This window comes from Alternaria incomplexa (genome assembly GCF_024043165.1).
Source record: "Alternaria incomplexa strain BMP 0042 chromosome Unknown scaffold_24, whole genome shotgun sequence".
Taxonomy (NCBI): domain Eukaryota; kingdom Fungi; phylum Ascomycota; class Dothideomycetes; order Pleosporales; family Pleosporaceae; genus Alternaria; species Alternaria incomplexa.
Window position 1 is genome coordinate 53,347 of NW_026249873.1, and position 24,933 is coordinate 78,279.

Below are 24,933 nucleotides of genomic sequence, written 5' to 3' on the forward strand. Positions count from 1 at the left end.
TTGAGTAAATGTTTCATGCCTCGACCCAAATTTTTCCTCTCCAACTTTTGTCAATGGAAGAGTGTAGACAAGCTATTGACTTAAGGAAGGAAACAGCAAAGCAGCTACTCCTTGCCACTCACAACGTCGATGTAGCAAGCATGCCCTTCAACACATGTAACAATCGGCTCCCCTCCAGGTCCATCTCGTCGAATATGCTCATCTAGATCCAGATCATAAGATCGCTTACGTTGAAACATCCCCCGCGATTTCAACTCCCTGACAGGCGCTGAACTTACGATAAAGTTCAGTAGTAACACGATTGATCTACCATAGTGCTATACGCAAGCATTGTAGCCAAGAACAGGGGAAACGTCAACGCCACGAAAATGGAACGCGTATACCGTTGATCCTGATCGACAAGTCTTATTCTGAGAAGTTTCACTCATGCATCTATAGTATCGGACTCATTGTCATGCGGAATACATGGTAGGACAAATCTGAGACTAAACACTTCGGAAAGCAAGTAGAGGAGTGGCTGACTACGGAGTGTGCTGTGCGCCAACGGTTGAATGGGAATTCGACATTCCAGGGAAGGTAGATGTGGTATATGAGAGACCGGCGGGTGATCGATACCGGGTACGAGAGAATAACTGTGATATTCCTGTTCACCTGGTCGTTACAAATAGAAATACAGAAGTGTCTCTCCTTCGTCTGTTCGAGCTCAATCAAACAAATCGATTCTGGGTATCTCACACTTCTCCTTCTAATCCGTCTACAAGCCTCACGACTCCTCACTCACACTTCGGCTCACTTCCCTCGGAACAAAAGCATCGGGGTCGACCGGAATTGCCTTCAGGTCCACCTTGTGTGTATCTGCCCAAGCCCTTACCCTGGCTTTATTGATGACAGCGTCGGCACCTCCTTTCTTCTTCTGCTCCAGCACGTCCATAGCCTGTAATGTCGCAATGATGTCTTCGGGTACAATGTACGTCTTCTCGCGCAGGTCTTGCACTGTAAGTATCTTCTTAGAAGGACAAGCCAATATCGTCCGAGCGAGCGTTTGCGACCAGTAATGTATGTATGCGATGCGACCGAGATCCGACAGCGCTGTAGTAGTAGTGTTAGCAGAGGTACCATGCGCAGACAGAACATCAACCTACGTTTCTCAGGCCCACCCAGCCTCTCCTCCCGCCTACTCATCTCATAGCTCGCGCCCATGAGTATCTGCCCCAGTCCTTGTTTCTGCCACGGCGGAAACACCAGGATGCATGCGAGATTGTTGTTGTCCCAGCTCATCTTCTCTTTGCTGAAGAAGCCCACGACCTGCCCCTGCGCACCGACTCCACTCGCCGCTGTATCGTCGCCGAAACTGGTATTCGGTATCTCTGGTGTGGGGTTGTGCGCGACGAGGAGGTAGTAGAGGAATGTCGTAACGTCGTAGAAGACGGATTTGGTATCGAGGAAGAGCTTGGCGAAGAGCGATAGGTTCTGTGCGTAAAGCTTGTGTTTCTCGCCGTCGATCTCGTAGAGGGAGTAGTTATCCTTCGTGTAAACGTTGACGCCCGGCGGGGGTGTATTGCGCAGAGGACATGCTTTCTACGCTCATCAGCTTTTCAATCCAACGTGTATCCGTCCGAAAGCTTACCAAATGCCCAATAAACCCCACCAACTCTTTGCTATACTTGAAGCACCATTGGCACACATAGAGCCGCTCTACGCGTCGCCCTACAAGCTCCTCGGGGTAGAAAGACGGGTACCACGGCTGGATGAGCAGCGAGCCGAAGACGACTTCGAGGACGTTGGGGCCGGACGGGGGTTTCTGCGATGGCTTCAGGGCGGGTGTTGAGGGCGTCGAGGTCATGGAGGCTACATCGGGGGCCATTGGGCTGGTGACGACGCGTCGAGGGGCCGCCGGCACATGCGTGTGGGGAAGAGAAGAGCTTGGGCCGGGTTGTCGGATGGGGTTAGCGCGACGCGAGGGCACGTGGTTGGCGGAGCTCTGCCGTTCATACAACTAACGCGTTGGTCTTTACAACCCATAGTTCTAAGCATGGCCTGCATATTGAAACTCAGATCAGCACCGGCTGGAATAGACGCAAGTGGTAGTTGGTCTTTATACCTACAATTCTCAAAGCTGAGCCAGCTTGGACTGGCCCTCCATCGTATCTCATGTCTTGTTCAATAGTAATGTCATCACTCCGTAGATTTACTCAAAGAAGTTTACGAGACATCTACATCCCTCAACCAACAAAACCGAAGCTCAAATCCTACACATTACACAGTACCACCATATCCATACCCATTCCCATTCTCTCCCTTCCTCCCTCCTCTGACCCATCCACCCCCGCACCCCCCTAAAACCGACTAACATCCCTCCCAAAAACCCAATTAACAACCCAATAAACCGGCACAAGCACCTTATTCCGCCAACTCACCGTCCTCGTCAAATACGCTCCCCGCCAAATAATCCACGCCACATATCCCTGCAACCTCCCACCCCATTTGCCGCCGCCTTGGAACAACGCATTCCAGTTACCGATGTAGGCTAAAGTGCCTAGGTCGCGGTATGTGAAGCCCTTTGATGATGGAGATGATGGATATGGTGGGGTGGATAAGGAACCGTTGTTCAGCCGTTTTGCCAACCAAAAGGCTTTTTGGGACGCGACTTGCGCGGTTGCGGGGTAGGTTGTTGATTCGATTATTCCGCAGTCGCCGAGGGCGAAGACGGAGGGGTGGACTGCTTCTTGCATAATCTTGTCTTCTGATTGTTCTCCTGGCTTTCCTGAGGAGGTAGAGGGGATGAGCTTGACGCGGAGGTGGTCGTCGGTTATGATAGACCCGGATTTAGAGTCTTTCTTTACTACCCATTTTACGTCTTTGCCTGGAGTGGCGGGTTGGGAAGAAGAGGAGGGGAGGTAGAGATCGGTTGGTGCTTCGCGGACGGAAGAGAGGGCGTGGTCGACGAAGGGGTTTTGCATTAGTCCTGTGCCTGGGGGTGGGGTTAGTCTTTCTATCTTATACATTCGAGTGGAGCGTGAGGATTTAAGAGAGATGGGAGACTTACTCCACACACACATGCCCACGCCAATCTCACCCTCTTCCTTCACCTTGAGCGTATACAAATGATAATCATCCACATCATCTGAAAAGCTTCTTTCGGCAGGCGCCCCCGGCCTCAGCTCCTCAACATGGTGACTCGTCTTGATATCAATGCCCTTACGCTTGAACTTCTGCATCGCATACCCCGCGAGTTTCTGATCAAACATCGGAAGCACCTTCTCCGCGACATCGTAAACAGTAATCTTGTGATACTGAATAAGTTCCGGGTACAGTTTCTTCATATCCTCGTTGATCAGATCGTGTAGTTCCGCACTGAATTCGATGCCGGTGGGTCCACCACCTACGACGGCGAAATTGAGGAGCTGCTTCTTCATCTCGATGGAGGTGGTGGGTAGGGCCGCGCCTTCAAAGCATGCTAGGATGCGATTCCGGATCCTGCGCGCATCGCCTACGTCTTTGAGGAAGAAGGCGTGTTCTTTTACACCCGGCGTGCCGAAAGTCTGACTATAACATCCCACCGTCACAATCAACTTGTCATACTCCACATCAAATAGCTTCCCTACTTTCGCTTCCTTCTTCTTCTCCGCCTCCCTCTCTTCCGCTGTCTCCCCAGCATGTCGGTCCGTGGTCAGTGCAACACCTTGTTTCGGATCGTCAACCGCCTCTTCAATCGTAATAGTCCTGTTCTTGAAATCGACATCGTCGGCCCATCCCTGGAAGAAATCCACTTTGGTTCGTCGGCTGCGCACGGGTTCGAGCGCGGTCCGGAATTCCAAGGTACCGACTGCGGTGGAGGCAAGGAGAGGCGTGAAGGCAAAGTAGGATCGTGGCGATACGACGAGAGTTTGGAATTTGGAGGAGTCGAGACTGCGGGCGACTGTGAAGCCCGCCCAGCCGGATCCTAGAATGACTACGCGCTCGCGATCTGTGATGGGGTTGTTAGTAGCTGGGGTCTTGTACAAGAGGTAGGTTGAGCCAGGAGAACAACGTACTGTCTCTCCTCTTGTCCAATTGCTCAATCGTAATCATCCTCTTTTGTTCCAAGCTCTTCCCATACTTTGCGCTTATCAAAGCTCCTGTCCGACATAACGATGCCGTGCGCGACCTCATCGTAGGCGCAGACACCAGTTCCCTAACACCACCCGGCAACAGCGACATACGAGCCGGCGACAGCATCTTTCAGTCTTCACAATTCAAAGTGTCAATCGCAATCCTTGAATAATGAACCAAAGGAGTGTTTATCAAAACCAAAGTTTTATTTATCGACACCCACCCACTCGCCGGGTGCTTGCGGGTCGACCAACGGAAGTCGGCGTTGACGCCATGACGTATGGCTTTTGCAAGCTTGACGCGCCGAACGTTGCCGAGGAAGAGCCCACATGTGATTGTAGACGAGACTAGATGTTTGGCTGCGCGAAGCATGGGCGTCTTACTCACTTACAGGATGCGACAATGTGCCGGATGGTGTAGTCAAGGTGAGTGCAAGGTTGATGGGTGTGGTAAGCACCGACGAAAAGGGCCGTGAAATCGCGTTAGTCCTGTTGTGCCGACCAGCATAGCTATTCCATACAACAGTCTGGGTCAAAGGCACTCCAGTTTCGACTTCAGTCAGTGCCATGTTTGGAGTACTGGCAGAAAGGTCCAATTTTTGTTCTGATCATTAGTGCCGCGCCGAACGTGGACTAGGGCGCGGCGCCCTGAGGAAAGCCACTTGACGACCCCATTCGTGACAGCAACACCACAACAATTCAGCAACAAATCTTCAGCTACAAGTACATTCTCATCGTATCTAGATTCCACCAGTCTACGCAAGCTAGTGCTGCGCAATAGTTCCAGCAGCGACAGAAACTCGCGCACCTATCGGCCAAGAAGAGTCTACGTAGGTACCATCAGCAACACAAGCTGGATCGCGTCACAGCCGCTTTAAGCAGTCGACTAGCTGGTTGCTCAGCGAGAATGCCTCAAGCAAGAAGATTTGCGCATGGTTCAGTCCAAGGAAAAGGTTCGATAATGCACAAGATGGCAACACTACATGTCACACTGGCGGAGGCTGAGTGTTGTGGCGCATCTCGCTTCAATCTGTTCGACAACGAATGGATACAGGGTTGCTGCAGGAGCTGACCTGCACGATTGGGGGCGGTGCCTACTACCCCTCTCAACTTCGTCTCACATAGACGCTGGCCTGCCTCGCCACTCGTCCTGTTACTACCGCAAAACTATGACGACTTCCATTGTCGCTCGCAGATGAGATACGCAGTTCAACTTTACTGGAACAACTCCTTATGCGTTTCGCGACGCTGGCCTATACGGGGTGCCGTGCGCATAGCGACTTCCCACTGGACGGACTCGCCAAATGGCACAGCAAGGCTTCGAAGAGGACCTCTTACGGAGATGGTTCCCTCACAACGCTGAAGAGACGTTGACGCCCTTCACCGAGATCGACATTCGCGAGATCGCAGACGTGTTGACTCGCTGTGCACGGGAGCGCTGGAGCCGGGTTCCAAGGCTTTATAGCATTCTCAGGAAGATTGGCCAACTAGACACGATTGACGCATTCGTTGACAGCGACATTACAGACGTATACTTCCCATTCACCAAGAGCACCCTGCCGGAAGCGCTGCGCGATCATTCTGCGCGACTCAGATTCCTCGAGTTGCAACACCTCGTCTACAACCGGGAGGCACTCAATCTTGAACGACATGCGCCTCACGGACACTTCAGCGATTCTACAGAGGTACCTTTCAAGAAGGTTGGAGAGCTGGGCAAAGGTGGATTCGGATACGTCGATCGTGTCGTTAGCACCATAAGTCACAAGGAGTACGCACGCAAGCTCATATTGAGAGGAAAGACCTTCAAGAAGGATAAACAAGTCTTGAAAGACTTCACGAAAGAGCTGGGGAACCTCAAAAAGCTATCTCACAAGCACCTCGTTGAGTTGGTCGGCAGTTATACGGACAAGAGATTCGTAGCCATCGTCATGCTCCCGGTAGCCGATGCGAATCTGCAGACGTTTCTGGAGAAAACGGATTTTGACGAGAACTCACGATCCTTCCTGAGGCCATTCTTCGGCTGTCTAACCTCCGCGCTATGCTATCTGCACGACAACCGTATCCGACACAAAGACATCAAGCCGTCGAATGTGCTCATCAAAGGCGACCAGGTCTACTTCACTGACTTCGGAACAGCTCTCGATTGGTCCAGCAGTGGCAGTAGCATCACAGCGACAGCAGCGCCTACGACTCCCCGTTATTGCGCTCCTGAAGTCATGGCCTATACTGAACGCAACTCATCGTCTGATATCTGGTCCTTTGGTTGTGTATTCCTAGAGATGTGGACAGTCCTACGATCCCGCACGCTTGAGGAGTTGAAAACATACATGACCACTCATGGCTCATGCGCAAATAGCTATCACTCAAACCTTGAAGCCATCACTGGTTGGATCAATGTCCTTCGGTCGTCAGCAGGGCCATCAAGTGACCTGATTCCGTCGACCTGGATTGAGAACATGTTACGAGAGAAGCCAACGGAACGTTGGAACGTCCATGTGCTTGAGGACCACATCGAAGAAGCCTGCATGGACCCGAATGTGCAGCACATGTTTCAAGGCATATGTTGCCTCCAATCGGCCGAGGATACTTCAGAAATCGAATGGACGTCTGCCGAAGATGAAGAAGACACACTCCTGGTTCACTCGCAAACTCATGATGCACTTGACTCCAAGAAAATTCAAGAGGCACGCGAGGGGCCAGATCTGGTTCAAAGCATTTCGGAGCATAGATTTGAAGATGATGAAGCACAAGTCTCTTTGAGCGCGACAGATGAAGGCGGCATTGACCCAAATATCCGTAAGTACTGTTGTAACTATGGAAGAAGGTTCACGACTAACGCGATATACAGTCATGCAGATGTTCGCCGGCATGGGCGGAGGTATGGGAGGCGGCCGTGGCGGCGGAGGTGGTTTCCACTTCGGCTCCGGCGGCGGTGGAAGTCCTGCACCGTATTGCGAGACTGAGAGCGAGTCGTCGGCGGAAGAAACAGATGCACGCCTTGCTCAGAAGCCAGATCAACAAGCTGAGGGCATCCCAGATGATCTTTCTGACCATGACAGCGTAGAAAGCAAATGGTCCACGCGCGCCCATCGGGGACCCGTCCTAGACGACGACCGTTCAAATGTTGCGAACAATGCTGAGACTGGACAAAAGAATGGTTGGATGCCACGCCTATCTTCGACCGACGGGACAATGGCTTCGAGCGATGAGTCGGATCAAGATCAGACCGACTCTCAAGATAAGCTTGATACTCACACTTTCGGAGAAGAGCCGATCCAATCGCCAGAGAATTCTCAGACTGATGCTGAATATAGCGTGCACTGTCCGTATAGCTGCGGCGCTGTACTGAAAGGTGCGGATGCAGTCAAAAACCTGGCACATCACATTCGGAATTGGTGCACAGAGACAGGTTCCAATCAGCATCGATCTCGTTATTTATGTCCTGTTGAAGGTTGCTATAACCGGTACTCTCAGTCAGATGTGTTCAGACTGCATATGCAAAGACGACACGGTGCGCCTGCAGTGATACAGCAAATACCACGCCCTCCCAGCAACACAACTGGCGAAGGTGCCACTGGAACGGCGGCCTCAATTCCACGCCAACTCCACTACTCTGAGCTCCAGGCTGCCACTGCCTTCGAGGTGCACGCCCGTCATTGTTCTATTTGCAAAGATCCGTTGGAAGTGTTTCGCCGCAAAAGCGAACTGTGCCACGAGGGTCTCCACTATGCTCGCAAAGTTCTTGAACTGCTGTACAAATCCAACGGCGAGGTAATTGCGACCGCTATCGGGTCCATCGGAAACGTATTTGCAAGGCCACATCCAGACAGGGTTGATCTATCTCTTCAGCACTACGGTCACATCGAGAGTCTGTTCAAAGCCATTGAGCATTGCTTGCAGCGTTATTCTTTTTACGTTGTTAAGGAAGATGGTGACACACGTTTCTTCAGAACCAATCCCGGAAAAGGTTCTTGGATAGAACTCCACCCCTGCTCTCAGTGCAAGAGACCGTTGGGGTCGCAAATCAAGCTGCTCAATAACGGATTATCGTCGCACGTGGATTGTTGGAAGATCGTTTATCAGGACACCGAATCTGATGCAGAGCCACGACCCCCTCCATCGCCGTCACCAAGCGGGCCTCTCCCGCCAACTGGCCCAGTAGTTAAAACATACTACTACCCAGTCCCTGGGATGGGGGTGGCTAAAGAGACTTCCAAAGCCACTAAAACATACTATTATCCAGTCCCTCGGGAGGCTGAAGTGACTCCCCAAGCCCCTACCCCTACACCGTACCGACACCGGACCTCCCCTTCTAAGAACCGAAAGAGCAAAAACAAAGGGGATGAACAAGTATCCAATGCGGAACCAGAGCAACGTTCAAAGCCTCTATCGCGTGACCGAGACAGGAGAGAAACACCCTCACGCTCGGAGTACATATACCGAGAGTCAACTGAACCCGATCAAAATGGCGCGCGTAGGTCAAGTCGGCCTAAGACTGCCGAACGAGCAACAAAAGGCTCCGCGAGAATAAGCCCCGCGAGAACAGGCTCCGCGAGAATAGGCTCCTCGAGACTTGAGCCCGACAGAAGAGCAGACTCTAGAGACGAGGAAGACAGAGACGATCGGCGGCGAAATGATGAAATATCTGAAGGATACTCATTTCGGTATGGACCGGAAGACGTTCGGTGGGCTCCAAGGAGTAGTCATAAACCACGGACGGTTGTATATGAATATTAGTATTGGCCTTAGTTCTTTGCTTCTTACTTCAAGTTTTAGTCGATATGCCATCACAGCTAGTGTAGAAGTATCAACAGGGAACGGAGCTCTGCATCCCGGTTTTTGGTGTTGATAGTACAAATACCTCTGAAGCATAACTCATTGATACTCATTGAAAGAGCGACAAAGCGTCACGATATGTAATATGAATATTGTATGAACTTGCGTCATTGCTCGTCTAACAACACCATCTATATCTACCCCATCCCAAACCCCTCTAAAACTCCACCTATCGCACAATCCTACAAAAGTGTATCACCCAGCGCGCACCTCACAATCGAAACACCAGCGCGAACCGTATCACCAGCACCCTCAGCATCAAGGCTGGGGTTAACCTCCACAAGATCCAGCGCAATGAGCTGACCAGTCTCAGCAACGCACTCAGCGATGAAGTCACCCTCGCGCAGCGTCAAACCACCGCGTACGGGCGTACCCGTGCTAGGCGCCCACTGGGGATCCAGAGCATCGACGTCGAAGGAAAGATGGATGGGCGTGTCGCTTCCGATCCAACCTAATGCCATGTCCATGACTTTGCCGATACCATGTCTACCGTGCTGTTAGCAACCATTTTCAAAGCCCCAAAAGCGGACAACATACCTGTCAATCTCATGCATACTGTACGCCTTAATCCCATGTTCCCTCAAAATCTCCTTCTCCCCCTTATCAATATCCCTCAACCCAATATACACCAACTTCTTCGGACTAATCCGATGCTCCTCCTTCAACCACCCAAAAACATCCTCCGTCAACTCCTCCTTCTTATCCACAAGATCCGCCAAAAACGCAACCGGCATACCATGAATATTCCCGCTCTCGCTCGACTCAGGCGTATTAATATCCGCATGCGCGTCCACCCAAATCACCGCAATCTCCTTCCCCAGTCTCTCCCTTGCCGCTTTCGCGGTCCCAGACACGGTGCCGATGGCGATGGAGTGGTCGCCGCCGAGCGTCAAAACCAGTTTACCGGTTTTGGCGTGGGCGTAGACTTGGTCGGAGACTTGCTTTGTTACGGCGGACACGAATCGGGGTTGCTTCATTCGGCGGACTTCGGGGTCGGAGGTGGGGCGCAGCGAGGAGTAGTTGTGGACTTGGTTGTCGTAGGTGACGTTGAAGTCGAGGTCTTCTTCTAACTGCTTGATGAGGCCATTTTCGATGAGCGCCATGGGGGCGGCGTCGACGCCGGCTTTGGGCTGGGATAAGATTGTCAATCTTGGAATTGTTTGGGGAGAGAATGGGTGGTGGGTGGATGGATGGGCTTACCTGGCCGCCGCTGAAGCCGACTGCGACGATGCCTAGGTCATGCTTGTTCGGCAGGAACTTGGGCTGTAGTGTGGGTGCGGAAGTCATTTTGCTGGGCTGAGGTTAGTCATGTGATATGCAGTGTGGAGTGGGTAGAGCTGTGGGAAAGATGGGATTGTACGTGGGTTGGTTGTTGCAGAAGTGCGACTTCTAGATAGCAAACCACCACGTCGCAAACCACGTCATCAAAAGCAATTGCAGTTGTCTCTTACCTTTAACTGTGAGTCTCTGTGCTAACAATAAAGATGTCTTCTATCCTGGCAATGCAAAAAAAGTGCTAATACCGCAATGCGTACAACAACACTCTTCCAAGGTTATCCCAACTCGACTCGGTCAAGAAGTCGAAGAAATGCGAAATATGCAGAAACCAACCCAAAAACGAGGGCGGGCAGCCTTTTATGCATTTTATCTGCGCCGGATACGCTTACAATCTCTTACCTAATTCCGTGTTGCTGAATTTTCCCTCCATCGTGTGCACCTGTACTTAAGGGAAGCGTCTGATGAGGCTCTCGTCAAATTTATCACTTAGGGGAAGTAGTCTTTATCTTAGGACCGGTAACGCGTTAGGTACCGTAAGAAAGCCCCCACTACCGCCCCGGTTGCGCGCCAACACGCTTTAGGGAGGTGGCAGGGCGTGCGTGGTGTCAACGTGGCTTTTGCGCATGCTGTGGAACAGAGGAGATGTGCATCTATCTGTGAGGACTGCTGTGTAGAGGCTCGCCTTTGCTGGTAGGATGGCTCGGGGGTGCACTGGAAAAGCGATTGGTCGGGTGGGCAGTGGTCTAATCCCGGCGTGGAATGGGCGGCTGCGATCGGCTTTACCGGTTCAGCCGCATGCTGAGGTCCGCACGCGAAGCCAGCTGACCTTTCTAACCCACCGTTCATCGCAGTCACATGCACTCTACCGTGTTCAACGCCAACGCCGCTAATGTCCGGTCCCGCAATCCGTTTCGTGGCTTCAAAGTCCGCGAAGAGCTGCTCAGGAACTGTTCAATTGCTGTGTCATGTCAAGCCTGGGGTTAGTGCGCACCGCCAAGGCATCGTAGCGGTCTCTGATGAGCGCATTGAGATATGCGTTGCCGCTCAGCCGAAAGACGGAGAGGCGAACAGGGCGGTGAGGGAAGTCATTGCTGGTGTGCTGAGAGTTGCAAAGTCGGATGTTGAAGTTGTTAAAGGCATGAAGAGTAGGGAGAAGACTGTAGTTGTGCAGACGGGCATGAAAGGCACAGCTGAGGAGGAAGTCAATCGCATCAGAGCAGCCTTGGAAGGCAGAGAATGAAGTTTCAAAATCGTGTCAAGGCATTACTATTATATTACTTTTGTGCCCGGGTCATTAAGGAGCGTCATATGTACAGCATGGATATCTCCATCTACCACTTCATGTTCATTATCCAATAGACATTAAAGATCCCCACTACCACCATTTTCAGATGCTAGAGAGACATCTAGTATTGCCAGGCACCAGCATCTTCGGTCGCAACTGCAAAGAATCGTTAGCACATGTTTGAAAAATATCAGAAGAAGCAGAAGAACTTACCAGCAAGAGCGGTGAAGCCAAGGCAGTCATCGCCGAATTCACCGTCCTCAACGGCACCAAAGACCTGGTATCCCTCGCCCTCGCCAGCCGGGCAGGCAACGAAGCCAGTCTCGTAGTCGAGGTATCCGTAGACGTTGCCGTTGGCAGGCGCAGTGCGGCTGAAGCCATCGACGTCTGAGCCCTCGGGCTTGGAGACGGAGTGGGCAGTGGTGTACTGCAGAGCACCGCCGGGCGCGACGTAGACCTCCTGGCCACCAGGCACGACAACACCGAGGGAGAGAGTTCCCTGGCCGCCAGCCAGAACAGTGGTGTTACCGGGAGGGCAGGCGCCGGCGGGGAGGTTGTCGGGGCAGTAGGACGAGGGAGGGCCTCCGCCGAGGTAGAACTTTCCGCCGCGTGCGGTCAGGGACTGGAGGTGGATGGGCGAGGCGCTGCGGGAGGAGATGACGCCGAAGTAGCCGGTGGGCGCGGCGTCGGCAGGAGCGGTCGACGACGAGGCAGGTGCGCTGCCGGTGACGGTCGCGGTGTGCGAGGGCTTGGGGCAGTCGGAGGAGATGGCAGTCGCCATGGCGCTGGCGATGAGCGTGGTGATAGCGACGGTGTACTTCATCTTGGCGAGTTTGTGTGTTGAGGTGTGGAAGAACTTCGAAAGCGAGTGTTGTAAAGGGAGTTATAAACTAGTCTTTGCTGTGAATTGCTTTTGAAAGTTTGCTGAGGATGATGACCCTTTGTGCAGCGCCGTTCGCGGAACCCTTTATAGTAATGGCCAACAGACGGACGGTGCAGGGTATGAGGGGTTTGTTCTGTTCTACCGTCTTCCAACCTACAAAACGCGACTAAACAAAGTAACATTGACCCTCCCACCTATTTCCCCACCGTCATTCCTCGTATCCATGCAGACGCAGCGCTGCACTGTCCCTGCAGGCTTGAACCATGCCTGTAGCAGTAATGTCCCGGCCGTTTAAGCTCACCCTAGGCATGCTTCAGGCACTGATCAGCCCGTCAATATCGCTGGAAACATGACGAAAACGGGTGAGCTAGCCTGCGCGCTGCATCCTCGCATTGAAGCTTCCGACACGCAGACGTCATATCGAGTCCCTGACGTACCGTTACCGTATACGCCTTCTTGTCGACAAGCTGATCACCTCGTGTTTCAATGTCACCAGACTGACGTTGGGCAGTTTGGCTGGTTGTGTGACCTAATACGGCGGTGCCGGTCGCGTCGGGCGAGAGTTTTCCCACCACACGATAACGGCATCATACGGCGGTATGTATGCGAAAGTGCCGGTGGATGCGGTGGCATTGAATCTTTCCGCATCCCGCACCTCGGTATCGCTAGCCGGTCGCTATTTGGATTTGAACATCAACCTTTCCAAACCCATCTCGATAGCTCCTCTCCACCTCCCATTCCCATTCCCATTACACAACAAATTCCCACATCGGAGGTTATCCGTATTGGCGCCATCTCCCCAGCCTCCGTGCCACGAGGACATTTTACCACGGTACCTGTGTCGTTGATGTCGTACGAGCGTACACGGTCGAGAAAAAAAACGAGGCTGGCAGAAGGACACGATCCCCGCTGGTGCCACACCCGCTACCTTAGTGCTCCTACCCACCCATCGCCACATCCGGAAATAGAAACCCACCAAACCTCGTATTTGCAACCAGCGCTACCCGTGAAAGTAGCAGGCGACGTAGCAGATACGAACCGGTTATATGGAGATCGTGAGGAAAGGGAACAGCGCGGAAGGTGGTAAGCGGGCGGCGGAAGGCGTCGGCACCTTCTGTGCGATAAGAGAAGGGCAGACGACATCACAAATTCTTCCTGCTTACGCCGGAGAATTGTCCGGAGTCATTTCTATTCTTAACGACCAAGCGCGGTAGCGGAGATGTCTGTTTCTCCGACAGCAGACTGCAGACAGCACATGTTCCTCATGGCAAGCACGCGAGTACCGTTCTGTCAAGTTCATGTTCGCGCATGAAAGACCGGGCCGTCCCCTGTCGCATACTATGGAGATACTGCTGCTTTCGGCCGATGGGAAAAACAAACCACGGTACGCGAATTATCTAGCCATGTACCTCACATGCGATAGTCGCATACACGCATGCGTTCGATAAATTCGATAATCGCGATTGCTCTAAACGCGTTTGGCAGAGAGGATTCATGCATGGACTATTTAATTCCGCTTTCGGAGAGAGTGGAGAGGGTAGAGCGGTGTAAATGGCCGTGGATGTGGGGAATTGAGAAAGATCGTGAGGGTGCTGGATGTCTCTTTGCGAAATACCGAGGTTTGGAGGTGATGGACACTCAAGCGCTCCAGGGCTGTTGCGATCACTTTGCTCAACAAGACACAACTTCGCAACGAGTGCAAGAGTTTGGATGACACCAAATCGACAGTGATAACAGTACTTCGTCTCAGATGTATTCAAACCATGGGTTTCTCACACCCATACAAACAGCTACTGCGATCGCCCCGCCCACCAAGGTGCAGTTCCATAGCCAGCACGACCAAACCACTTCACCGTCTATTCTTTTGTAAAGACGACCACATCAAAGCCGACCCATCTAGTGACCTCGTCCTCGACCATGGAAGCTAGTGTTTAAGCAAGTACAAGCATTCTCTGGTGGTCCAAGTCCGGTATAGCCTTCTACTAGTATGAGCGAGGATCGTAGAAACAGACCTGACCAGGTGTTCAAAACTAGATCCAAGGTACATGACCACAGCTGCTGCAATCTAATTATCACAGCGAGAACACAAAGCCTGTGAAGATGACGAGGATAACTGCTATGCGCGCAATCGTAATGGCTAGAGGACTTCCACCTCCTGCCCTCCGCCTGCCAAGCCCAATGGCACCAGAGAAGGTCAGACAAGAATGTACTAAACCCGCTTGCTCCCCCTCGCGATATACGCGTACGTTTACGTGTATGTATACGAAACAATACAGCTGAAGTAGTAAGCTCATCCAGATATCCAGGTACACTAGCAGCGTCCGGCTGCAAAGATCATGGAACAACTGTCACCTTCTCCAGTACCAAAGCAACATCCACCAGAACTAGCGTCCTATCTACCAAAATACATGTCCAACGAGTGGCACAAGAACGTACGCGGCAGCCCAAGCCAAAGCCGCTGACGTATTCTCCATTGCGACGCTTCCTCCCCGTGGTATCAAATCAAACATATCCCCTACGCTATCCCCTACGCTGATCCCAAAAGCCACTGCAAACATTCCACCGGACATGCAGCTAAAAAAACGCGCGCGAGTCGACTCAGCTTACGCAACACTCGGCTCCCTGCGCAAGCTTCAGACGGAAGTAGTCTACGCCAATAACGCGTCTTCGTACATCCACCCTAGCCTGCTACCCTGCATACTCAAATGTTGAGGTCAGCACAGGCTAGAATAGACGCGGTGGTAGTAGTAGTAGATAGTAGTAGTAGTAGGGATGTACTACTACTACTATCTACTACTACTACTACCGCGTCTATGCCAGCCCGTCCCCTATCCCAACCCCCATCCCCCCCCCCATACACCCCCCCTCATCCCCCCCTACTACACCTCACATCCACAAACACAACTTCCCACTCGCCGTCCCCGCCGCCACCCAATCCAACGTCGGATGAAACTTGGCCACCGCCGGCACAGCCGTAATGCCATCGCCGCCCAACTGCGCCAATTGCTGGCCTTTTGCTGTGTAGATATCGACGAAGCGGTTCATGTTGCCGATGCAGAAGCGTTGCACGTTGTCTTGGGGGTGTTGTTGCCATTGTGCTCGGAGACTGTTTTATCGTTAGTGAGAAGTAAGGTAGCGTGAGGGGTAGGGAGGTAAGTAGGTAGATAGGGAATGAGGAATAGACAAAACTCACATAGTAACCCAGCGGCCTGTTTGGTTGTTATGCGGCACCACAGCCGTCGGTTCCATAGCCTCTTCTTCCAACACCTTACCCAAATCCCACTCCGCACAATTCCCAAAATCATGTATCTTAATCGTATCATCATAACTCGCCGTAGCCACCTGCCCCGCACTATTCCACGCCGCATGCGACACGCTTAATTTACTCGTATGCTCGCCCACCAGCGCCGGACTCCTATCCTCACCCTTCCCACTTATCTTCCTCAAATCCCAGATCTTGAGTGTGCGGTCGAGGGAGGCGGTGGCGACGAGATGGGGGTGTAAGGGGTGTAAAGTAAAGCCTCCGATTTTCTTGTCTGAGATCTGGAAGATTTGTAGGCCGGCGGCTTTTTCGCTGGGGGTGCGCATGTCGTAGATGCCGAATTGGCCGTCGAGAGTGGAGAAGTAGAGCATGTTTGGGTCGTCTTTGCTGATTTCTAGACCGGATAGGGGAGCTTCTTCATCCTTGTCACTCGGGGCGTAGACTTCGACTGCGACGCCTTTGGCGAGATCGAGCTTGCGCACGCTCGAGTCGTAGGATGCCGTGTATAGCGCGTTTGCATCGTGGGGGCTGAATTGGAAAGTGTGTATCGTGCGTGTGTGCGGTTTGAGCGTCGTGATGGTCGGTCCTTCCCTGTCCGCGTCTTCGTCGTCTTCGACTTTGACTTCTGCCACTTTCTGCGATGCATCGCAGATTCCCAGGTTCCCCAGCTTGTCACCAGCAAACACCAATGGCTTGTCGGTTGTGGGGTGGAGGCCCATGGAGTATATGCGCTCGGGTGTGATCTTGATCTCATTCGGCTCGAAATCTTCCCAGAGCGTTAGACCGCTCATGCGCTCTCGTAGTGCTCTCAATTCCTTGTCGGTGGTCTCCTTTACGTCATTGTAGTCAAATGTGCGTGCGTACGGATCTGCTGGGCCGACGGAGAGGAAGTTCCCGCTCCGGTTCCAGTCCTTGCCTGCTACGACTATGTCACTGAAGTTGAAGGCATCACTAACGCGTTGTCGCTTTGCGCGATCAGCTGCTTGTATCGCGACGTATTCATCCTCTGCTTTGCGCTTTGCGACTTCGCTGTCTGCCACAATGCCCTTTAATCGCGAGGATGTTCTACGTGGCACTTCTTCTTCTTGCTTAATCTTCTTGGGGGCGGGCTTCTTCGCTTTGGGCCGCGATGGCACAGAGGTCTTCGCCTTGCCTGTAGGACCTAGACCGGCTTCTGCAGCTTCCATCTCGAGGTTGCGCAAGAGTGCCTGCGTCTTTGCAATGTTCTCCTGCCGTTTCCGCTCATACTCGCTGACCTCGACATTTTTACCGCGCGCCATGTTGGAAAGCAGGTCCAATCCCTAACTGTATACGGAGAGGGGTCTCGAATCGAGGTCGTGGCGGCGACGTGTAGGCTGCGATGCGCGTGGGGTCGTGGTGGGTTGGAGATCGCGTTTCGATTGGTTTAGATGTCGCCTCTGAGATTTGCGGGGTATCCGATGGGTTCCTGAAGATCGGATGGCAATTGCTGATTGTCTGCTGGATGCCAGGGGAATTGTGGACTGCTGGGAGATGCCGGATCTCAGAAGTGTTGCCACTAGCGCAGACGCGTTCGACGCGTCGGTCACGTGGCGACGTGATTGACAAGATCCGGACCTGCGATCGTATGCGGATCTTCAGCCTCCTGCAGGATTTGGAATGGTGTCCAAGGGCCACGTGGTAAGATTATTTCGCCTCCAAGATCGATATGCCGACGTTGAGATCGATTGTCAAGTTCAACGTCGAAATTGATCGACAGCTCTACGACGTCACAGGGTTAGTGTGAGATCTGATCGATGTCGGTCTTGGCAGATTTGCGGAGCAGGCAGCAAATGTCCGCATCGGCTGATCTCTACATCTTCAATTGCATCCACCATGCCACCATCACGACTAGCCAGCTCACTACTCGGGAGTGTCCGAGCAGCCTCAATTCGCCCGGCAGCCGCTTCAAGACAACGATGCCTGTACCACTCGTATGATTACGCGCAGCCGCCGCCATTTCCTCCCGCCGAGTCTGCCATACTTTCCTCCGCATACGCACACCTACCCAGCCATGGGTTTACCATGGATGCACTGAAGCTTGGTGCTCGCGACGCCGGTTATCTTGATGTCTCTACGAATCTGCTTCCGCGGGGTGTCTTCGATTTGATCAATTACCATCTTGTCACGCAGCGCTTGGCGCTACAGAACGATGTTCAATTCCCAGACCAGGGAGAGCAAGGGAAGAAGATGGGCGTTGGCGCAAAAGTCAGGACGTTGACACTGGCGCGGTTGCGGGCGAATGAACCCGTCATACATCGATGGCAGGAGGTAGGACAGTGCATACACAGCAGCAAAGGTCAGCGTGCTGATGGGTGATAGGCACTCGCGATCATGGCCCAGCCTACGTACGTCCCGGCATCTATCGCCGAACTTGCGAGACTTGCAGACGAGATATGGTTTCTATCGGGAGACCAGAGTGTCGACAGCAGCTGGTACACCAAGCGCGCAACTCTCTCAGCCATCTACTCTTCGACCGAGTTATACATGACACAGGACAAGTCGGCCAACTTCGTAGAGACGGAGCAGTTTCTGGATAACAGATTACAAGACCTGATGAAGGTTGGCGGCTTCATGGGAGGACTGGGCGAGTGGCTCAACTATACGGGCCATTCTGCCGTCAACGTGCTGAGGAGTAAGGGTGCGCGCATCTGAGTTCGTCTGACCATCGGAGGATGTTGACTGTTTCATGGCATGTTAAGCCGAGGCCATGATGTGTTATGTGTTTCTACTTTTTCCGCTACACTAGCGAAGACGTCACGGCACATGCGATCGCGATGAGATGTTGAATGTGACATTTCCAGTATGAAACCCTTCAGGTTTTTGAGTGTCCAAACACCATCGTACGATTTAGACGAGCCTAATTCCAGCATCGCCGATGGTGTTGTGCGTCCTAACGAGTTACGAAACAATATTGGTTGCGATTCGGTGATTAGACCGGGGCGACCTCCCGGGGCGCTCTGCCCTGCATGGTTGTAACGAGTAATCTGCGATCCGAGCTCAATCGGTGATCTGAAGTTGAAAGTGGCATCACCCCACCGTGAGAGTGAAAAATGTTGGAGATGGTCAGCGGTCGTCCCAGGCCAAAGCCCCTGAGGATCCAGGCGTAATAAGACCCTTTTCGTATGCTTGTCGGAGGAAGTCAGCTGCATGCCTGCCGTGAGATGCATTGACGAGTGTTCCAGCTGGACCCTTTATTGCGATGGCCCTCTCGATTGCGATGCTGGCAGCGATGAGGGCGGCACAGTGGGAGTCAGTCGCCCACCAATCATGATGGCAGGGTGTCTGAGCCGAACAACCAAGGACAGATCAGGGTCCAGGAAATCGATTGCGCTTCCCAGCCGTTGCCAGCACCGTGCAAGAGTGACCTCATCTAGGGAGGGGACACGGGGAGTGTGCGTCAGGAGAGGGCCGGCTAGCATTCGCAATCTCGATGGATGCTGTGGCCGTGTGTGAGAGCGCGTGTGGCTGGTGAGGCTCTAGCGGCAGCGTGTCAACGGTTCGTGCCGCCACGGTTCTGCTGTGATGGGAAGCCGTGGTGTGAAGAGGGTCTGGACCATCTCTCATGCCGTGCAGCACTGGCAGCAACTGTCAGACGCGGATCTAGACGGTGGCAAGTGTAGATATGTGCGGGCGGTTGCATATTGTTCGCAGTGCGGCAGTGCTGCTAGAAGGTTATGTTCTCCGGAGAAGCATAGGAGAGGACGGCCATCACAGATATGGAGAGCCATCGAGACGGCAGGGTCAACGGGCGGAACAGAAGGGCGATGGTCTCCCACCTGGGCGATGGTGGGCTGGAGATCAAGGCCCATCGTCGATTGCCGGTAGTTGGTGCGCTAGGCCCGAACGCCACACTTCCTCTTCGCGGCCAGGTACCCTCGATCTCCAGCTGCAGTCTTGGCAAGTTGGAAATCGAGAGCATCGACATGCTTACCCACATCAAGATCGATGCCCATCAAGGCTCACCTGCTCAAACCAGCGCCGAGAGAGCCCACAACTCTCTTCAGCCATCTTTCAATTTGCACGCTGAAACTGCCCTCCCACCATACGACGACGCCGCTACCAGCACCCTACATACCATTCGAACCACCGCCGCGGAAGCGTCTGATCTATTCGAGCCTGGGCACAACAGCCTCCCGGTCTACGATATACGCACACCTTGGACATTTGATAGCTAGCGGCCTGACATTCACCATCATCCACATGGGGAGCATCCTGCCTGTCTAGCCCCCAACTCTCACCCGCCTCTCTCCACCCGCCATGAACGAGCGCCCGGGAACCATTCCCATGGCTGCGCGCTCCCACCCACGCCGCCCGCCAGCCCACTGCTCCGTCTCTCTCCGCCACAGCCCACCGCCCAAGCCCCAGCCCTCAAGACGCGAGCCCAGGAAGGTGCCGACAGCAGAGACGTCGCCCACGCTCGCCAGCGACAAGGCTAATCCGCCCTCGAGCGTCTCCCCCCAGCTGCTCTCCAACAAGACCAGCTCCGGCGAGAGCAGCGACGCCGGCCAGTGGTTTGAGAAGACCAACAACACGGCCAGCCAGGGCAAGTCGTCGTTCGTCGACAGTGAGTGCCTCTTTCTTCACTCAACCACGTGCACAACTGACCATTGACCATCAGATGAACCGCCCTTCTTCCTCCGCAACTCGTCTTCGTCCGAGACGCCGCCCGACACCACCCAGGCACAGGTCGCCATGCCCTACCGCCCCCTCGGCCAGATTGGCACAGACGGCAGCAGCACCGAAGACTTCCGTAGCGTCATCGACGACCTGACCGTCGCCAACAAGAAGCTCAAGCAGCGGCTGAGGAAGTACGAGAAGCTCTACGACGCCCACCTGCAGGAAGAGAAGCTGTTCGAGGTGAGGTTCCATGGCCTGCCCGACCACAAGAAGAAGGAACTTGAGGAGACGCTGCGCAAGTTTGCCTCAGATCTCGACGAAGGTACCGCCAACGACTACGCCGACATCTCAGCCTACACCCCAGCACTCCAAACCCACAACACCGCCTCTTCCACATCGCGCTTCGCCGAGTCGGGCTACGCTTCCCTATCTGCATCCGGCCCCAACTCGTCGGGACAATCCAACCAGGACTCCGACCGCCGCAAGATGACCAAGTCCGCCTACAGCCGCCAACAGCAAAACATCCAGTCGTACCTTCACGACATCCCCATGGGCCTGCTACCAAACAACAAGACCGCCCCCATGACCGACAAGTCCAAGAAGAAGATGGTCGTGCGCCGTTTGGAGCAGATCTTTGCTGGCAAGCGCTCTACGCCCGGGTCCCACCCACACCCAATGCAGCAACAGGAGGTAGCCCAGTCGGCAGCTACAGCCGACCGTGTCCAACGAGAAGCGACAGGACAAAATCAGAAGCCTGAGGGTCAGCGTGAAGCTCGCATCAGGAACGACCGCGGTCCCAATGTTGGTCAAGAGAGCCATACAGACCAGGACGAAGTCCTACAGGGCTTCCGCCCCAGCCTGCATATCGAGGAACAGGACTTCGCCGGCTCAGGCCTGTCTCCCGATCAACGACCCACACGACCGCTAGACCTGGACCCGTACCGTGCACAGGTGCCTACCGAAAACATGGACTACATCCGCCATCTTGGCTTCACCCCACCAGACATGGACTCTGGAGAAGCACCCCTCGGCCACGGCTGGATTTACCTCAACCTGCTCATCAACATGGCCCAACTACACACTCTCAACGTCACGCCCGAGTTCGTCAAGGACGCCTTGCACGAGTACAGCAACCATCTCGAAATCTCTCGCGATGGTCGCAAAATCCGATGGAAGGGCGGCCTCGACATTACCAAGCACAGTGGTGATAGCTCGTCGGAGCATTGGAGCGGCGCCTCGCCTAATGAATCCGGCTCCCAGTCGCCTTTCAAGGGTATGAAGACTGGCATGAGCGGTGCCAGCAGCGATATGATGGATGAAGCCACGATTGCCAGAAGGCAAGCTCGTGCCCAGCGTGAGAAGGAGCAAAACAAGTTTGCGTACAAACCCATGTTCTTCCACAAGGACGAGTCGGAGAACGAAGACGAGTTTTACGCCTTCGATGCCGAATCCTCAGCCAACTACTCTTACCAACCACAGCCTACGGGCAACTCCTCGGGTTTCAGCAGTTCCATCATGCAGAGCTCCTCATCAAAACCTCGCAGGCGCGATGACGGACCCATGATTTTCTACACCAAGGCCAAGTTCTGCACTGACCTGAGCGGTGATCGTAACGGCGCCTTCCTTACCATGCCCGGCAACTATCAGCCAATCACGAACCAGCCTCTTGGCGCCGAACAGGGCACATCATCCCCGACCAAGAGGACGTCGTTGGACCTGGCCGAGCCCCGAGGTCCTTTGGACACTACGCCGATGGATGTTGACAGCGGGTCACGCACTGTCTCGAGTGGAGATGACCTTGGCTTCTCGCCCGAGGCTTTGAGGAACGATAGCGGCAACACCAGCCCAGAACTAATGGACTTTGAGGCTTCGGGTCTGGGTGGTGTGCAGCCAGAGGACAACTTCTCCATTCACGTACGACGATCACAGGTACCCACCGCGCCATCCCATGTCGCCGCTCGCCGCTGGTCCACCTTGTACCCCAAGGCCATCCAGGATGCACTCAACGACAGGCAGTCGTCTCCTGAAGTCGAGTCTCCTAGATCAAGTCCTCAGCGTGTAATTGAGGAGAGGATTCTTTCTGCGTCACGGAAAAACCTTCCTAGCTCGACTCTCCCTCCTGCCTCTTTCCTTCCGCTGGATTCTTGCTCTTCGGGCGACGTTGACTCGGATTGTGCTTCCGACGCCTCATCCGAGCCCGACAGCGACAGCGACAGCAACTCCGGCGGCCCCACAACCGCCATGCAAATCCTCAATATTGCACCCATCGCCTCCGACGTCTCTGAAGGATCTGAATCGGATTACGAAGACAGCGACGACGGCAGCGTCGACATGCTCGCTACAGCCCGCCAACAAGACCCCAGCGCTGTCCGTGCTAGCGAGCGCGAATACGACGCTGCTCTCGCCGATCGTCTTGCCGAGGAGATTCCCGCTGGAAGTTCGGCTGCAACCGCTGGAGGCGGAAGTGGGTTCAACAGCCCTGCCGGTGGTGTTCGCATTCGCGAGGCTGCGAAGTTGGCTAAGCGTGCTAGCCAGGCCAGCAGTGGAAGCAGCAGGGCTGGTCCACCGGCGAATCTCAAACGCGCCCGCACGAGCGATTCTTTCAACCCCCCTCCAAAGAAGAGTCCCAAGACGCGAAGGATGGGGGAGTGATGGATGATATCTTTTCAATTCCAGTAAATTATATAGTGAGCGTTCACGTTAGGATCCACGAGGCTTTTTGGATCTTTCTTTTTCTTCATGGATGGATGGACGGCCCCAAGGGAATTTTTCACATGGATGATTTTGGAAGCCATTTTGATACCCCCCTTTTTCACGATATCGTTGGTTGGTTATTTGAAGTAGAAACTACATTGCCATGGGTAGTACATATCAAACTACGAAAGTATCAACACAAGTTTCGTTTAAGTGACAAGTGATGCGCTGTTATGACGACAAGAGACTGGACTGACATGGGTGAACAGGTTTTGCAAAAGGGCGAAGGCTTTGGAGACCACGTGGACACTGTAATTTAGTGACAGCAGAGCAATGTGCCCTCCTAATCTACTTGAGCAGCCATATATGCCTTACAAGGAACTTTATGTCTCTTCCAGTCCTGCAGTTGACATTGCCGTTCGCAGTAGAATGCCGAATTGCATGCACCACACGCATTCAGTTCAGCCAACTTGAAGAGCCCGGGGCGGCCGTCGTTCTGTACGCGGAACGCGTAATGTGCATAGGGACACTACATAAGCCTGTTAGAAGAATCACTTCATGCTTTACCATGATCAACGTACCCGTGGACTCGAACACACCATCGTTCCGTCACACGCACCTTGCAGTCGAATTTTCTTAGCATCGGAGATCTGGCCCAAGCCTTCAAAGATCAAACCCAACTGTTCCCTCGCCAATGCCGCGGCATCCTTATCGTCGCCTTTGGCGTATATCTCAAGACTCTTCTCAGTGGCTTCTTTTGCCTCTTGCAGCTGAGAGGCCTTGAGATGTGCCGATCCGATCAGGCACCATGCACCAGCAACGGGTGGTGACTCGGGCTTGTAGGCGCGCAATCTAATACGCAGCATCTCTTTGGCGAGCTGAATGTATCTTTCACGGCCACTTGCGTTGTCCGCAGCCATTTGTTGGTGGATTAGACGTTCTGTTTCCCGGTCCACTGCGTGGGCTTCTGCTGAGGTGACGTCGTCGCGGAAGTCGGGGTGGATGGAGCTCGCCATTGAGGGCATGATGGCTGTTTCGTGCTGAGTCGGGCGTTGGTAGAGGAATTTTATTTTCTTTGTGAAGAGACTGTACGACCACGTTGAGAGGGCTTAGTCTCTGCATGCTGCAGGTGGAAGCAGACCGCCTCCAAGCTCCCCTGCAGCTTGCTGCACCAGCGCGAACCCCGCCAAAATCTCGTCTCCGGTTCTCGGGCGCATCGCGACTAACAGCGTCGAGCTTCGTTGCGATGCGCGTTGTATACGTCTCAGTCCATCGTCGAAGTAGTAGCAAGTCGCAATTTTGATGATATGTCAACAGCGGTCCGACTTTCCGAGCTCTTTCTCTAACTAGCCTCTACTGATCATGCGCGATAAAGCGTACCATCTACAAGAGGACATGTCCGCAATGATCGTCGATCAGCATCTCTGCAAACTTTCTAGCATCGAGTTCATCCGCCGACTTGCATCATGTGAAAGTCTTCACAGCACGGGTGATGGGCTTTGTGTCGCTGGGCTCCATCGTCAACGGTAGCCTGATATCAACGAGCAGATGATGTATGCGCGATTGCTCGTTCGGGTGTCTTGTAGCTGAGGAGAGTTCAGATGGTTTAGAGGTCATGGAGGTGTCGCAGATGCGATGGCAGTTGAACATGTCGCCATCAGGGTCCGCGGGGAGATTGCGCTAAGATTATTGCCGGCCGTAAATCCGAGCCGGAGTCTGCCCGGGCGGCGGTGTGTGGAGTCGACTTTTCCTCCCCTCGCCATACATAACAAGCTCGCCAACCTTTACCATGGCGGCAAGCTCCTTCCGCTCGTCCAGCTTTGTTGAAGCATATCTTTTAGGGTACCTTCAGCTGGTATATCTGCACTACCCCGCGCCTCCTTTCCCTGGGTAGCTTTCTCAATTTGGAGTCCGCCCTGTCATGACGACATCTTCGATATAATACCTCCGCGAGCAAATACCCGTA

General features: G+C 53.7%; 9 protein-coding genes across 9 annotated transcripts; 3 read left to right on the forward strand and 6 right to left on the reverse strand.

The window, feature by feature from the left end:
* Positions 1-763: 763 nt before the first annotated feature.
* J4E90_010590 (uncharacterized protein) lies at positions 764-1,864 on the reverse strand (the record flags this gene model as incomplete). The annotated part of the gene is made up of 3 exons (XM_051440102.1): positions 764-1,089; positions 1,143-1,578; positions 1,628-1,864. The coding sequence occupies 3 exons, from the start codon at positions 1,862-1,864 to the stop codon at positions 764-766; spliced, it is 999 nt and encodes a 332-aa protein (XP_051285999.1).
* A 472-nt stretch (positions 1,865-2,336) lies between these two features.
* J4E90_010591 (uncharacterized protein) lies at positions 2,337-4,218 on the reverse strand (the record flags this gene model as incomplete). The annotated part of the gene is made up of 2 exons (XM_051440103.1): positions 2,337-3,967; positions 4,035-4,218. 2 exons carry the CDS (start codon positions 4,216-4,218, stop codon positions 2,337-2,339), a joined length of 1,815 nt encoding a protein of 604 aa, XP_051286000.1.
* A 1,177-nt stretch (positions 4,219-5,395) lies between these two features.
* J4E90_010592 (uncharacterized protein) lies at positions 5,396-7,617 on the forward strand (the record flags this gene model as incomplete). The annotated part of the gene is made up of 3 exons (XM_051440104.1): positions 5,396-6,887; positions 6,940-7,406; positions 7,456-7,617. The coding sequence occupies 3 exons, from the start codon at positions 5,396-5,398 to the stop codon at positions 7,615-7,617; spliced, it is 2,121 nt and encodes a 706-aa protein (XP_051286001.1).
* Positions 7,618-9,109: 1,492 nt separating this feature from the next.
* Positions 9,110-10,214, reverse strand: J4E90_010593 (uncharacterized protein; the record flags this gene model as incomplete). Its single annotated transcript, XM_051440105.1, has 3 exons — positions 9,110-9,413; positions 9,465-10,057; positions 10,128-10,214. The coding sequence occupies 3 exons, from the start codon at positions 10,212-10,214 to the stop codon at positions 9,110-9,112; spliced, it is 984 nt and encodes a 327-aa protein (XP_051286002.1).
* Positions 10,215-11,611: 1,397 nt separating this feature from the next.
* Positions 11,612-12,313, reverse strand: J4E90_010594 (uncharacterized protein; the record flags this gene model as incomplete). The annotated part of the gene is made up of 2 exons (XM_051440106.1): positions 11,612-11,646; positions 11,704-12,313. The coding sequence occupies 2 exons, from the start codon at positions 12,311-12,313 to the stop codon at positions 11,612-11,614; spliced, it is 645 nt and encodes a 214-aa protein (XP_051286003.1).
* A 2,946-nt stretch (positions 12,314-15,259) lies between these two features.
* Positions 15,260-16,915, reverse strand: J4E90_010595 (uncharacterized protein; the record flags this gene model as incomplete). Its single annotated transcript, XM_051440107.1, has 2 exons — positions 15,260-15,479; positions 15,567-16,915. The coding sequence occupies 2 exons, from the start codon at positions 16,913-16,915 to the stop codon at positions 15,260-15,262; spliced, it is 1,569 nt and encodes a 522-aa protein (XP_051286004.1).
* A 574-nt stretch (positions 16,916-17,489) lies between these two features.
* J4E90_010596 (uncharacterized protein) lies at positions 17,490-18,308 on the forward strand (the record flags this gene model as incomplete). Its single annotated transcript, XM_051440108.1, has 2 exons — positions 17,490-17,924; positions 17,976-18,308. 2 exons carry the CDS (start codon positions 17,490-17,492, stop codon positions 18,306-18,308), a joined length of 768 nt encoding a protein of 255 aa, XP_051286005.1.
* Positions 18,309-19,913: 1,605 nt separating this feature from the next.
* Positions 19,914-22,925, forward strand: J4E90_010597 (uncharacterized protein; the record flags this gene model as incomplete). Its single annotated transcript, XM_051440109.1, has 2 exons — positions 19,914-20,220; positions 20,275-22,925. 2 exons carry the CDS (start codon positions 19,914-19,916, stop codon positions 22,923-22,925), a joined length of 2,958 nt encoding a protein of 985 aa, XP_051286006.1.
* A 498-nt stretch (positions 22,926-23,423) lies between these two features.
* On the reverse strand, positions 23,424-23,992 carry J4E90_010598 (uncharacterized protein; the record flags this gene model as incomplete). Its single annotated transcript, XM_051440110.1, has 2 exons — positions 23,424-23,506; positions 23,587-23,992. The coding sequence occupies 2 exons, from the start codon at positions 23,990-23,992 to the stop codon at positions 23,424-23,426; spliced, it is 489 nt and encodes a 162-aa protein (XP_051286007.1).
* Between the last annotated feature and the right edge of the window lie 941 nt (positions 23,993-24,933).